The sequence below is a fragment of the Leucoraja erinacea genome, chromosome 20 (genome assembly GCF_028641065.1).
Source record: "Leucoraja erinacea ecotype New England chromosome 20, Leri_hhj_1, whole genome shotgun sequence".
NCBI lineage: Eukaryota > Metazoa > Chordata > Chondrichthyes > Rajiformes > Rajidae > Leucoraja > Leucoraja erinaceus.
Genome location: NC_073396.1, coordinates 26,281,116 through 26,294,759, shown reverse-complemented (window position 1 = coordinate 26,294,759; position 13,644 = coordinate 26,281,116). Strand labels below are relative to the sequence as shown.

General features: G+C 39.8%; 1 protein-coding gene across 2 annotated transcripts in view; it reads right to left on the bottom strand.

Annotated features, from left to right (window-relative positions):
• Positions 1 to 3,351: 3,351 nt before the first annotated feature.
• axin1 (axin 1) overlaps positions 3,352 to 13,644 on the bottom strand; it is a 126,311-nt gene continuing 116,018 nt past the window's right edge. Inside the window, exons 9-11 of one of the 2 annotated variants that reach the window (XM_055651703.1) lie at positions 9,446 to 9,553; positions 6,392 to 6,559; positions 3,352 to 4,331 (exon numbers count right to left, since the gene is read on the bottom strand). In XM_055651703.1, the coding sequence (XP_055507678.1) occupies positions 4,205 to 4,331; positions 6,392 to 6,559; positions 9,446 to 9,553 (403 nt within the window). In that variant the 3' untranslated portion in view covers positions 3,352 to 4,204. The remainder of the gene's footprint in view (positions 4,332 to 6,391; positions 6,560 to 9,445; positions 9,554 to 13,644) is intronic. The other variant, XM_055651704.1, reaches the window with a different exon arrangement.

The following is a 13,644-nucleotide window of genomic DNA, read 5'->3' as shown; positions in this document are numbered from 1 at the left end:
CAACCTGCTGTACTTCTTGGGCTGGTTTATGCAATTTTAGTTCCACACCAGTTTGTTGCTACTGAACTTACCTTAAAAGTGGTTAAGAGTGGTAATTTCCTCAGTTATATAGTAATACTACACTATTTGAAAAGCCTGAGGGATCAAAAAATGTCAATAATATCAGCAATATTCATAATGACAATACATAGTGATGGGGGAAAAGAACCTAAATACTAAATTTTGTGCTTAATTTTGTAACTTGTCTAAAGCTGATATGTAGTGATATCAGCAATAACGCACTAACATCACCCATATATTCTGCTTTACTTTATGCCAATTTTATTGCAATTTGCATGTTAAATTGACATTTTGCTTTCTTTAAAAGTAGTAAAAAGTCACTGGCTCATTTCCTCCAATAATAATAATAATATGATGATGATGATCATCATCATCATCAGGCTACATCTCAATGGTTCATTGGTGCTTTTACTGTCACATGTCCCTATGCGTAGCAAAATAATTCTCTTACATATGGTCCAGTACAATATCCCATACCCAAGCATATCCTCAATTAGCAAGTGTACAGAAATAATCCATTGAGCCCACATGCAAGAGACGCCATGTTTTGGAGCCATTTTCGAAGTCCAGTCTCTCTAGTTCATATGAGCGGTGCCCGATCCAAGCCCTAGGGAATGAAGTTATGAGCTGCATTGTGGGAATAGTTCCATATCAGGTCACGTAATGTTTTATTACCTATAATCTGCTCAAAGGCAAGGCAAAAATATTTGTTGTCCATCCCTACCTGCTGTCCGACCAGACAGTGTTACATAGCCTGTGCCAAGTAGAGAATTTGACTTTTGAACTACATGCCTATTTACACTATTTACCCTGCTTCACTATCACTATTACTAATGCCATCATTATTATTCCAGAATTGTTTAATGGCAAATTTAAATTTCCTAGCCGACATGATGAGATTTTAACTTGCGGCTTCAGATCAATAATCCAGGTTTCTGGACCGTTGGTCAAATGTTATCTATTCGTGTTTAAAAAAGCAAAATTATGATCAATATGTTCCAATCAAGCACAGAAAATACAGATACAACAAACACAGAATTCACTTATTTTTTCTTTATTGTCCAAGTACCTTTTAAAAGATAATTGTACAAGTCAGCACACTGAAAGATGACTGAAACCAGGTAACTAAATCTTCTGACGTGCTGCTACTTGAAGACATCTTTAGAAAATGTACATATTTACAATGGAAACCCTTAGAAAAAAGGGAAATGCAAAACCCGTGAATGCAGGGCCACTTAAAAATCCCGCTGGACACCAAATGCAGGAGAAAATCATACTGCAAATCCCTGGATGAGGAGAGCTATTCCTCGTCATTGGGGGGAGGCGGGGGGGGGTGTCACATAGCGTCAGACAGGTAACAGGATTGAATATAAAAGGCACTCTGTGATGTACTTTTATTTACACAATACCTTTCAGAAACGCAAGTATGATGTTTTAGACTGTTCCTTAGACTTAGTTGATTTTGGGAAAATTTGTAACTGATCATCATTTCTGTGCAACAGAATGAATATCCCTCGTTAGTTTTAAACGTAGTTTCTATAAATTTAGACAGCCAAATGGCAGTAAATTGAACTGAGGGGATGGATGTGGGCGAGACAACAGCATGACAAATTGATTACATCTATAAATAAGCATAGGTGGTAAAAGCCCAACTTGCAGTATGAAGATTTAAAATCATAATTCATGCCCTTTTGATCATTGTGAGAGGAGAAACAGGGATTCCTCCCTCCGGGTGTTCTGTCCTAAATCAGCCAACACAGAATGAGACTTGACAGGTGAAAAGACAATTTTACTTGCAATTCCCAGTCTCAATAACCTGATAAATCACATTTACAGTAACCTTTACTGTATAGGCCTTTTCATTTCCTGGGACAAACTGTCTCACAGACAAACTTTATTCATAAACAATTTGAAAAAAGGCAGCGACAATGCACAATTGAAATTGGGCACCAATGAACTATAGCATAATATTTACTATGGGGAAGAAAGTGACTCCTTAAGTACCAAAGTTACAGAAGAATGATTACTGAACATCAAAAAAAATAACAGCTTGGCTAGTTTTTCATTTTGTTCCCAAGAGCAGTATCTTAAATTTTGGCTGAGGGCAGTTTAAATCTTTCAATAGTAGAGCAAGAGCCCAGATGAAAAGAATGCGTGTTATTTCACAGCTGTTTGTTGCCAGTTTAAAGACAATCAAATATATTCCAGACACTAACTTGCAATTTATTAAACTGTTAAGATTGTGTATGCCAAGAATAAATTAAATACAATGTCTTATTTTACAGAATGTCATATTTTAAGCTTTTCCCAGATACTTTGAACTGATTGCTGTACTAATTTGGCCAACTTCAAGCACTTGTGTCAGCATGGCAACAGGGGCAGCAAAGCTGCACATCACATTGCAATCTGTGAATTCAGTGCTGACAGCATGGTAGGTGGTTTAAAGAAAAACTAAATGACGACTGTCAGGATGTATTACCAGTTTCACGCTGGAAATGAAGATTGGGGACTTTTTTTTAAAAAGCGTATCAATGGTGCTGAAATGGTTGAGAGCTTAGATCCAAGGTGTAAATATCACCAATAATATGATCTGGTCTAACCACATTGACACGATGGCTGCGAACCCACACCAATGCCTCTACTTCCTCAGAAGGCTAAAGAAATTTGGCATGCCTCCAATGACTTAATTTCTAGAGGCTCAAAAGAAATCATCTTCTCCAGATGCATCACAGTTGCTATGGCAACTGTTATGCCCAACACTGCAAAAATTGCAGAGAGTTGTGTAGGCAGCCTAGTTCATCACACAAACCCCACCTACCCACCCCACCGACTCCATTAATATTTCACGTTGCCTCAGGAAAGTAGCCAATATAATTAAGGTTCCATTCACACACAGGTCATTTTCTCTTTTCCTCTCTCCCGCCAGGCTTAAAATACAAAAGCTTGAAAGCATGTACCACCAGATTCAATAACAGCTTCTTCCCCACTGTTTTGAGACTCTTGAATGGACTTCTTGTAGGCCCCATCTTTTAATCTAACTCATTGTGGCCCTAGCAATTTATCTGTTTTCTATGGAGCTGGAACACTATATTCTGCATTTTATTTTCTCATTTGCACTACCTGATGTACTCATGTATGGTATGATTTGCCTGGATAGCACACAACATTTTTCACTGCATCTCGGTACACATGACAATAATAAACATCAAAATATTGCAACCAATTTAACCCGTGCTAGAGTCAGCAAACAAAATCAATACCAGTGTTCTTCTAATTCATGCTGAAACCCAATAAATAAAACAGAAATTTAATCCATTCAAGCTGTTCGTAGAGAGAATTTGGGACAAATGAGCTAGATTTCAGTTTTTACTTTCAAAATACAGCTGTGAACCAAAACGTGCAGAAATTAGAAAGTACCAAAGCCATTAATGCCTGGTACTAGCAACGCATTAGAAAGGGAAGTGGGGGAATGCTCCCAGTCATTGCTCCCTGGCATACACATTCCGATTGGGTCGTGCAAAACAGTAGAACATACCCCTGTGAAAAAGGCCGATACAGCAGTAATTTCAAAGGTGACTATGTAAACTTTCTTGATGGGCATCATCCTGACAAGCCAGTAGAATTAGTGATAATCAACAATTCTACAAGTAGAGAAACACCTACCAATGGTTTGAAATATGGACAAAATATCTATTAATACATGGCTGTACACATTTGGTGAGCTCAAGTACCTGTATGTATGTTTTAAAATAACATAAGAGCACTGTTACATTAAAAATGCTATTTTCCTCAGATTACATTATATCAAAAATATGCAGCTTTAGTAAACAGTTTCATATTACAATTTCTAATACAATTTTACAATGCTACATTACACTTAGTGTTTGAAATATACTGATAATGCTGCAAACATTCCCCTTGAAAGGACTGCACTGGCAGACCTTGGTGTTGAAAGCACCATTTTTTTCTGCTGTAACGAGCAGTTGTAAAATATCCCTGTGGAGAGTTGGAAGCCTTAATATATCAGGTTGATGCATTTTCCACAGTTAACCACTGTGACCTCCAGTAATGCATTTTCAAATACTCCAAGCAGCTGAATGTTCTCTTGTACCATTACATACTCTTCTTCATGGCTGGCTTGCATTTAGTCGATTTTTTCTACTTTTCCAATAATTTTCTCCTCAAAAATTGGCAGAATTGCTTCCTCGTCACGGACCTCTTCAAATACCACCCCACAGTCAAATTCATCGCTTACTTTCTTGAAATAATACCTGCAGAGCAAGCAAATCAATTAAATGCCATGGTTAGCAATTTATAATCAGACAATTTGAAGTGCAAATCCTTAGATTAGAAATAAGAGGCAGCAGTTTACAAATGTCAAGGGTTGATTTTACTTTTGTAATTTTCTTCCTCTAAACAATGCTATTTTCTACATCATGGCGAATGTACATAAGACAAATTATCCAACTTCACGACTACATTACTAAAACAAATTAAACATTCTCTGGAGATTCCGGGGCCCACTTGATCTGTTTGTTAAAATTCTGCAGAGGTGGAAAAGGTTCGACCAAATGGAGTTGAATCCATCAATAGCAGTGGTTTTAGCATGACCAGCTAACTCTCAGACTGGATTATGCTCTCGATTGCAGGCAATGTAATGTATTCTGTCAGTGGTGCATGTGCTGCCACCATCATAAAAGCTTTCAAGGCTAATTGATTCACATCAGCTTACTATTTAGAATATTATATTTCATCACAGACTTCTAAAGTACTTTTGATGTGTTGGCTCACGGACAACACGCTAAAGAGCATGAAATATTGCAATTGCAAAAAGTATATTTAATGACCAGATAAGAAATAATGAAGCTTTTGATTTTCATAGTCCAATTGATGAAGACAGAGATCCTGACAATGGTTCTTATAAAATTAATGGTACATACATTTGCATACAATTGTACATATTGAGGAGTTATTTTATTTGCAATTTATCTCTTGAAGAAATAGGCTTAATTATGTTTTCAAGACTTCCAGTTATATGAAGTTCAAGCACAATAAAGCAGCCAACTAAGATGCTTTGGTTGGATGGACAGTGGGTCTGAGTCATGTAAAGGGTTGGGCAGCCTAGGAAAAAATAAAATGTAGATGGGTTGGTTAGTAAGTTGGCAGACAACACAAAGATTAGTGGATTTGCTAACAGCAGAGATGGCTGTCAACGTATGTAGCAAGATGCATCAGTTACAGATCTGGGTGGAGAAAGGGCAGATGGACCTTAATCCAGACAAGTATGTGGTGTTGCACTTTCCAAGGTTGTATGCAAGGAGTATAGGGTTAATGACAAGACTATTAACTGCATTGATATACAGAGGGATCTTGGTGTCCGAGCCTATAGCTTCTTGAAAGTAGCAACACAAATAGATAGAGTGATAAAGAATGCATGTGGTATGCTTTCCTTCATTAGTCAAAGCATTGAGTGATAAGTCATTTGTTTAGTCAAAGCATTGAGTGATAAGTCATGTTGCAGCTTTATAAAACTTTGGTTAGGCCACATTTGGACTATTGCCTGCAGATCTTGTTTACCATGACAGGAGGATGTAGAGGCTCTTGTAGAAGGTGTACAGAAGAGATTTACCAGGATGCAGCCTGGATTAGAGGGTAATAGATATAAGGAGAGGTTGGTCAAACTTGGATTATTTTCACTGGAGCAGAAGATGAGGAAAGCATGAGACAGATAGGGTAGTCAGAACCATTTATCATAAGGTGAAAATGTCAAAAAAAAAGAGCGCATAGCATTAAGATCAGAGGGGGGCATGTGCAAAAGATATGCTGTGGCAATGATTTTTTACACACGCACATACAATCAGTGCCAGGAACACGCTGCCAGGGTTAGTGGTAGAGGCAGATACAATAAGATTTAAGAGGCTCTTAGACATGAATATCAGGGAATGGAGAGATATGGAGCATGTGAAGGAGATTAATTTGGTATCACATTCACTACAGATGTCAGGAACCAATTGACTGTACTGTTCTATTAGCAGTAATGGTGTTACTTAAAATCAAATGCACAAAAGATATGGCTAACATCATTGACACCAGGACCCTTGATCTGCAAATCCAGGCAGATAATTTTCTGAAGGGATATATTCAAAACACCCACATTCCTATAGCTATGATTTTCAAAAGTTATTTTTTTGAGAAAACCAATTGTCATTCTTCAGTATCCATTCATTCCTCCCCACATACTTTAACTGAAATTGTTAAGGTACTTCCATTGGGATAATTAGTCGGCAATTTACCTTCAATGCTGCAAAAATCTCAGATTTGGAAAACATACCTGTAATTCCCTTTCTTAGTCAACAGCTCCTTAAACTGTCCTAATGTGACCACACGCCCTTTAACAGATGTTCTGTATGGAATTGGTTCCCCACAGAAGTAGTAGGCCACCACAATGTTGTCACCAGGCTGAGACACACCATTCGCTGACTTCTTCGGCGGTTTATGCCTTTAATGGGAGAAAAAGATCACAGTGAGCTTTCTTTCACTCATCCATGTTATAAAACATTGGTAAAGCATCTACAGCAACAAGGCAAGTAGCAGAGCTCAAAAAGGTGACAACGTATATTATTAGCCAAAGAAACCAACTAGAAAATTGCTTAAATAATGAGATATAAAAGATGTTAATCAAAATTACTAGCTTATCAAAATGCCTCTCAAATTTAATTTGCTTTGGATTCAGACAAAATTGAGTTTGACAATCACTGAACGGTAGTTATTTGTCATTTATTGCAAATTGATTTATTGTCAGACAATTGCTGCAAAATCATTTCCCACTGTAAAACTGCTTCTCAAAAACTGAGATTTTCACAATTTTCAGTTAAATGTTAGGACCTAAACCATTAACATTGAAAATTTAAGTTCCTTGACTGATAAAATGATCTGTTTCATGAAGTTTACATAATTAATACCCTACGCTAATGATGGGATCCCCACAAACACTCACCTTCCCAGAATCAAAAATATATCATCACTGATACAAGGACTTCCCTTTCATAAATAGCACCCCAATATTAAACTCGCTGACAAAGGTGGATCTAATGTCTGGAAAACTGACCTCTACCTTGCCAAGGCCGGGTGTGAACTCTCCCTTTGGTTCATGCCCCCATCATTGACATCACTCAATTTGGCAAAAACTGGCTGTTGCTACCCAGCCAGTCATAAAACTAATTTGCTCAAGTCATCTTTCCTCCACAGCTTCCAGTCTCATCCGAGTCTCATGCGGCCCTCTTCTATAGCCTACCCAAAATCTACAAGTAGGACTGCCTGGTAGATCCATTGTTTCAGCTGGTTGTTACCGTAAACCTATTTCTTCCTACCATGTTTTCATCCTTTCTTCTCTGATCCTGTCCCTTTTCACATATCTCCATAACACCATCGCTGCAGTTCTGACATTTTGACCATTTCTAATTCCCTTGTTCTAAACAACTCATTTTTAATCTTGGACTCTTTACTATGTAGTAAATCTTGGACTCCATCCTAATTTTCCATAACACAAAGTCGCATTGTCTACCCATCGAGAAACACAAATGGAAACAAAGTGTGTTGGTTTATGAATTATCCTCCGGACAGATTTCGTGAGAGTAAATTCTATTCCATATCACACGTTTTTGAGGAGTGATTTGTGAACTCTGTAAAAGCTCATTTCCATAACCCAAACAGCCATTACATGAGGGTCACTGATACTGGCAGTTACATTTGGCAACTATTGGTAGTTGCCACACTGTTCTTTCCCTCTAAATGCTCGTGTTCATTCATTGACCAATACATTTACAGCTTATCCCTGTGGGCAACCCGGTTTTACTCTGTCAGTGACATCCCATACCCCCACCCTCCCTGCAGCTGTACAATCTTTTGTCTCTTTTTCAGATCTGATGAAGTGCTTCTGACTTGAAACATAACCATTTATCTTCCCATCGATGCAATTTGACCAACTGAATATTTCTAGCCTTTTCTAGATTTCCAGAACTACAGTTTGATTTTCAATCCAATGGATCCTCACCTAATAACATTGCCTGCTTCTCCACAGTGGAATCAGCAGCCCAAGCAGATGAAAGCCTATATCCCAGTCCTGGACAAGTGCAGTAGATTACACATGCTGCAGGTGCTGCTGTAGGCATGCTGGAATAACCACTGAATGAGTTTAAAGTGCATTTCTCATCGTTAAAAAGGGCTTTAAAGATGGCAAAAGCACAACACAATGTTTTGTAACATTAGGTTACCGTGCCCAGATCAAAGTTGTCCTGTTATTTTTGCAATTCCACCTACTGCATGGCAGCAACCATTGGCAGTATTTCTTAGGCCTGAGTATTCCTTAGCAGGGAAATAATTTAATCACTGAAACAAGCGGTAGACAGGAAGGTGGACATTTGCCCAGTCAGCTTTGACAGTATATCTATCGTATGACATATATGCTCCTCAAAATGTATTTTTGTGAGAGAAATCTGTAATTGGATAAGTGATAAGTGAACCATATATGGTTCGAATATTGACACCGCACGCTGTTTTCAATAATTTTTTGATAGTCTGGAAAAGATCCAGGAGAGATAGACCAAAACGCTGGAGTAACTCGGCGGGATAGGCATCATCTCTGAGAGTGATGTTTCGGGTCGAGGCCCTTCTTCAGCCAGTTCTTCTATCCCCTCCAAGACCCGCCCCTGCCCCAACCACACTAAAATGAGCTAAATTGGTGTTAAAATTATTTGACAATGGCTTGCTTATAAAATAGCAATTGATTATGTGCCTAATGTTAATTGAATTAACATGACTTAAGATGAAAATATTAACAAATGTCTTCCATTGCATGTATTTGATTATTTTACGAGCATAATATATTTTGAAATTAAAATGTTGACAGTTAAGTTTTTTGAGGATCTGGAATTTTTCCCCAAGAAACAATACTTTCACTTCAAATACAGGTCCCAATAGATTGCTCAAAAGGTTCCCAAATGCAGTTTAAGATTAAAAAAAAAAAAAAACAGAAGTTCTAAGCCACTAGATCTGGAAGCACTTTGATTCGCCACTAAAATTAGTATATGACAGCCAAACGATTTTCACAAGAAGCACTATAAATGAGAATGCTACAAATAAATCTCATTCCATTTTCTCACGTGCAGTTACTAAATCAAGCAATTAACTCCAATGGTGTTTTTTTAGCAATATAGTCGAACTCAATCTGAAGCTCAAGGAGCTGGTACAAAACTAAATATACAACAAAAACATCTAGAAAAAATTAACATCTGTTTTGCTAATACAAAAGAATTTAAATGCCTATGTACAAACTAATAACTAAACCTAGGATCACAGAGAATACATCAACAGCAGTGGCACATACTCTGACTCAGAGAGATCCATGTCGGAGACGGCTGGTACCACATTCAGCACTGGAATACATGCAGGCCTGAGAGAAGTGCGACCCCGTTGGATAACCTCTTGCACATACCTGCAGTGTCATGGAGAATAATCCTAGGAATTAGAATATTCCATTCCATCTGCCTACCTCCTTTCTCAGAAACAGCCTTTACTGCTATCAGTGTTAATCTTTTGCCTTATTCACAGATCTTCTTTCTCATTTTAAAAGCTGCTAGACCAAGTGGGACCCATTGGGCCCCGTTCCCCCAACACAATATTCCAGCACTCACTCATAGCCCCCAACTGCGCAGGCGCGGCTGAGGGATTCCTGTTGTGACGCCAGAGATCCCCATTGTGACGTTAGTCACGGCAGCTCGCCCCCAATGACACTTCGCCACCCGTCTTCCTACCCCTATCCTCCTCCATTTCCCCTCATCCCCCAGCACTCCCTCCCCCTCCTCTTCACCCTCCCTCTTCTTTCCGCTCTCCTCATCCCCTCCCCCACTTCCTTCCTCACCTCTCCCTCCCTCTACCCTCAGTCACTCCCTTCCTCCCTACCTCCATAACCCCTTACCCCTCCCTACCCCCCTCCTCAATATATATTAATGATTTGGATGAAGGGATTAAAAGTAACATTAGCAAATTTGCAGATGACACAAAGCTGGGTGGCAATGTGAACTGTGAGGAGGATGCTATAAGGATGCAGGGTGATTTGGACAGGTTGGGTGAGTGGGCAGATGCATCCCAGTTGCAGTTTAATGTGGGTAAATGTGATGTCATCCACTTTGGTGGCAAAACAGGAAGGCAGATTATTATCTAAATGGTGTCAAGTTGGGAAAAGGGCGAGTACAATGGGATCTGGGGGTCCTTGTTCATCAGTCACTGAAAGTAAGCATGCAGGTACAGCAGGCAGTGAAGAAAGCGAATGGCATGTTGGCCTTCATAACAAGAGCAGTTGAGTATAGGAGCAAAGAGGTCCTCCTGCAGTTGTACAGGGCCCTAGTGATACCACACCTGGAGTATTGTGTGCAGTTTTGGTCTCCAAACTTGAGGAAGGACATTCTTGCTATTGAGGGAGTGGAGGCTGGTTCTGTGGATGCTTTCAAGAGAGAGTTAGATAGAGCTCTTATGGGATTTAGAAGGAGTTAAGGGATATATTATTGAAAGATAAGATTATTAAAGGTTTGGAAACTAGAGGGGTAGCTGATTGTGGAGGATCAGAACCATGATCACAATGAATAAGTGGTAAGCCATTTAGCTGGGAAAAAGGGCCGAAGTTTGTGGAATTCTACTCCTTCACCTGGACTGTCTCTGGATTGTAGATATCTCTATGGATAGCCCCCTGGAGAGAAGGCAGCTCCCCCACTCCTGGACCTCACCCTTATCACCTGAATGGTGGTTCTTCCTCCCGACCTCCCGAATGGCCTAATCCTGCACCTACTGTCTATTGTCTATCTCTCCTCCCCCTCCCCCACTCTACCACCTCCCTTCCCCCACTTTTCCTTCCTCTCTACCCCCTCCCCTCCTCTCCCTGTATCCCCCTGCTCCCCCACTCCTCACCTCCCCCCATCCCACCCCCCCAGTAAAAATCGTAATGTTTTTGTTTAAAAATTAAACCTCCCCCCTATCCCAACCTCCAAAATGAAAATCGCGATTTAAAAAAAAATGAAACCTCCCCCCTATCCCACACTCCCACAATGATAATCGCATTTTTAAAAAAAATGAAAGCTCCCCCCTATGTACAAAAGATAGATAGATAGGTGGATATCTTTCCCCATGATGCACATATCAACCATCAGGTGTCGCCAGCAATGGCTGCCTTGCCCATGGTCTGTCTGTCACTTCTTTGTTGTTTTAATAGTATGTGTTAAATGTATGTTTTAGACTTCTTTAGGTTGTTTTATATGGGGGAAACTTTTTAAATCTCTTACGCTGACAGAGATGCGATTTTTTTTTGTATCATATCTCTGTCCACACTGCAGCCTGACATCGAGGAGTTGCCGGCCTCTTGCTGGAGATCGATTTGGAATCCCGTCAGGGATTGACTATGGGAGCTCCAACAGCAGGAGTCTGCGGACTTTAACATTGTGGAGCTCGCGGTCCCTGGTTAACCGATTTCGGGAGCTTCGACTGTTCCGATGCGGGGGCTTCGACCGCCTCGACGCGAGGGGTTCGATCGCCCCGACCGCAGGAGAATAAAGAGGGAAGAAGATTGGACTTTACTGCCTTCCATCACAGTGAGGAATGTGGGGAATCCACCCTGGTGGATGTTTATGTTAACTCTTATGTAGTTGTGTGTCTTATTGCTTTTTTTTAGTATGGCAGTATGGTAATTTGAATATCATGGTACCTCAATTGATACAGGTGACAATAAAAGACCTCTGAAAACTTTGAACTACTAACAGGTCCCAACATTTTTCTCATGCTCTTAAATGAGGAACAGAGTCTATGAGAACATGGGCAACCCACTATGTGATGGATTGTTAATTTTTGCATGGAAGCATCCATGTTGATTTCTGTGAATTAATAATTCTAGTCATACTTAAAATACTGCATTTTTACAGATCTATTCTAAATTCAAATAAGGTAGACACAACATTTAATGACGTAATTTGATACGGGCCCCACATAGGAGATTAGTGGGCAAAATTAGGGCACATGGTATTAGGGATAGAGTGCTGACATGGATAGAAAATTGGTTGGCAGACAGGAAACGAAGAGTAGGGATTAACGGGTCCATTTCAGAATGGCAGGCAGTGACTAGTGGGGTTCTGCAAGGCTCGGTGCTGGGATCGCAGCCATTTACAATATACATCAATTGATTTGGATGAAGGGATTCAAAGTAACATTAGCAAATTTGCAGATGACACAAAGCTGGGTGGCAGTGTGAACTGTGAGGAGGATGCTATGAGAATGTAGGGTGACTTGGACAGGTTGGGGGAGTGGGCAGATGCATGGCAGATGAAGTTTATTGTGGATAAATGTGAGGTTATCCACTTTGGAATAAAAAACAGGAAGGCAGATTACTATCTAAATGGCATCAAGTTGGGAAAAGGGGAAGTACAACGGGATCTGGGGGGGTCCTTGTTCATCAGTCTATGAAAGTAAGCATCCAGGTACAGCAGGCAGTGAAGAAAGCGAAGGGCATGTTGGCCTTTATAACAAGAGGAGTCGAGTATAGGAGCAAAGAGGTCTTTCTGCAGTTGTATAGGGCCTTAGTGAGACCACACCTGGAGTATTGTGTGCAGTTTTGGTCCCCTAATTTGAAGAAGGACATTCTTGCTATTGAGGGAGTGCAGCGTAGGTTTACAAGGTTAATTCCTGGGATGGCAGGACTGTCATATGCTGAGAGAATGGAGTGGCTGGGCTTGTACACTCTGGAGTTTAAAAGGATGAGAGGAGATCTTATTGAAACATATAAGATTGCTAAGGGTTTGGACACGCTAGAGGCAGGAAACATGTTCCTGATGTTGGGGGAGTCCAGAACCAGGGGCCACAGTTTAAGAATAAGGAGTAAGCCATTTAGAACGGAGACGAGGAAACACTTTTTTCTCACAGAGTTGTGAATGTGGAATTCTCTGCCTCAGAGGGCGATGGAGGCCGATTCTCTGGATACTTTCAAGAGAGAGCTAGATAGGGCTCTTAAAGATAGTGGAGTCAGGGGATATTGGTAGAAGGCAGGAATGGGGTACTGATTGGGGATGATCAGCCAAGATCCTGGCTCAAATGTAAATTTGTAAATTTGACTGAGGATTATTGGATTAAAAAGTCAAATTGTTAGACTGAAATTTCAATTACTTTTTCTAAATCTGCAATGATCGATCTCAATCTTTTGTCTGCTTAAAATATACAAATTAGACAAAACGCAAGATTTTAAATCTAAACAAAGCACCATTTGAATTAAAATAACTTTGAAGCAGCAGTTATTTTCCTATATTTAAAAATAAAGCTCAGTATATTTTAGTACTTTGGTGAATCAATAGATTTAAGATGCTGTTTCGCCAAATGACAAAATGTCAGTTTTAATTATGCCATAAAGGGAATGGTTGGGGGTTCAAGGCATCTCTGTTGAATGAATATCAAGAATACAATTGATTGACATCAATGTCAATATTTGCTTGAATATAATGATTGACATTTTACCCAGGCTTGAGGGAGACAAAAGAATAAAACTATTTTAAT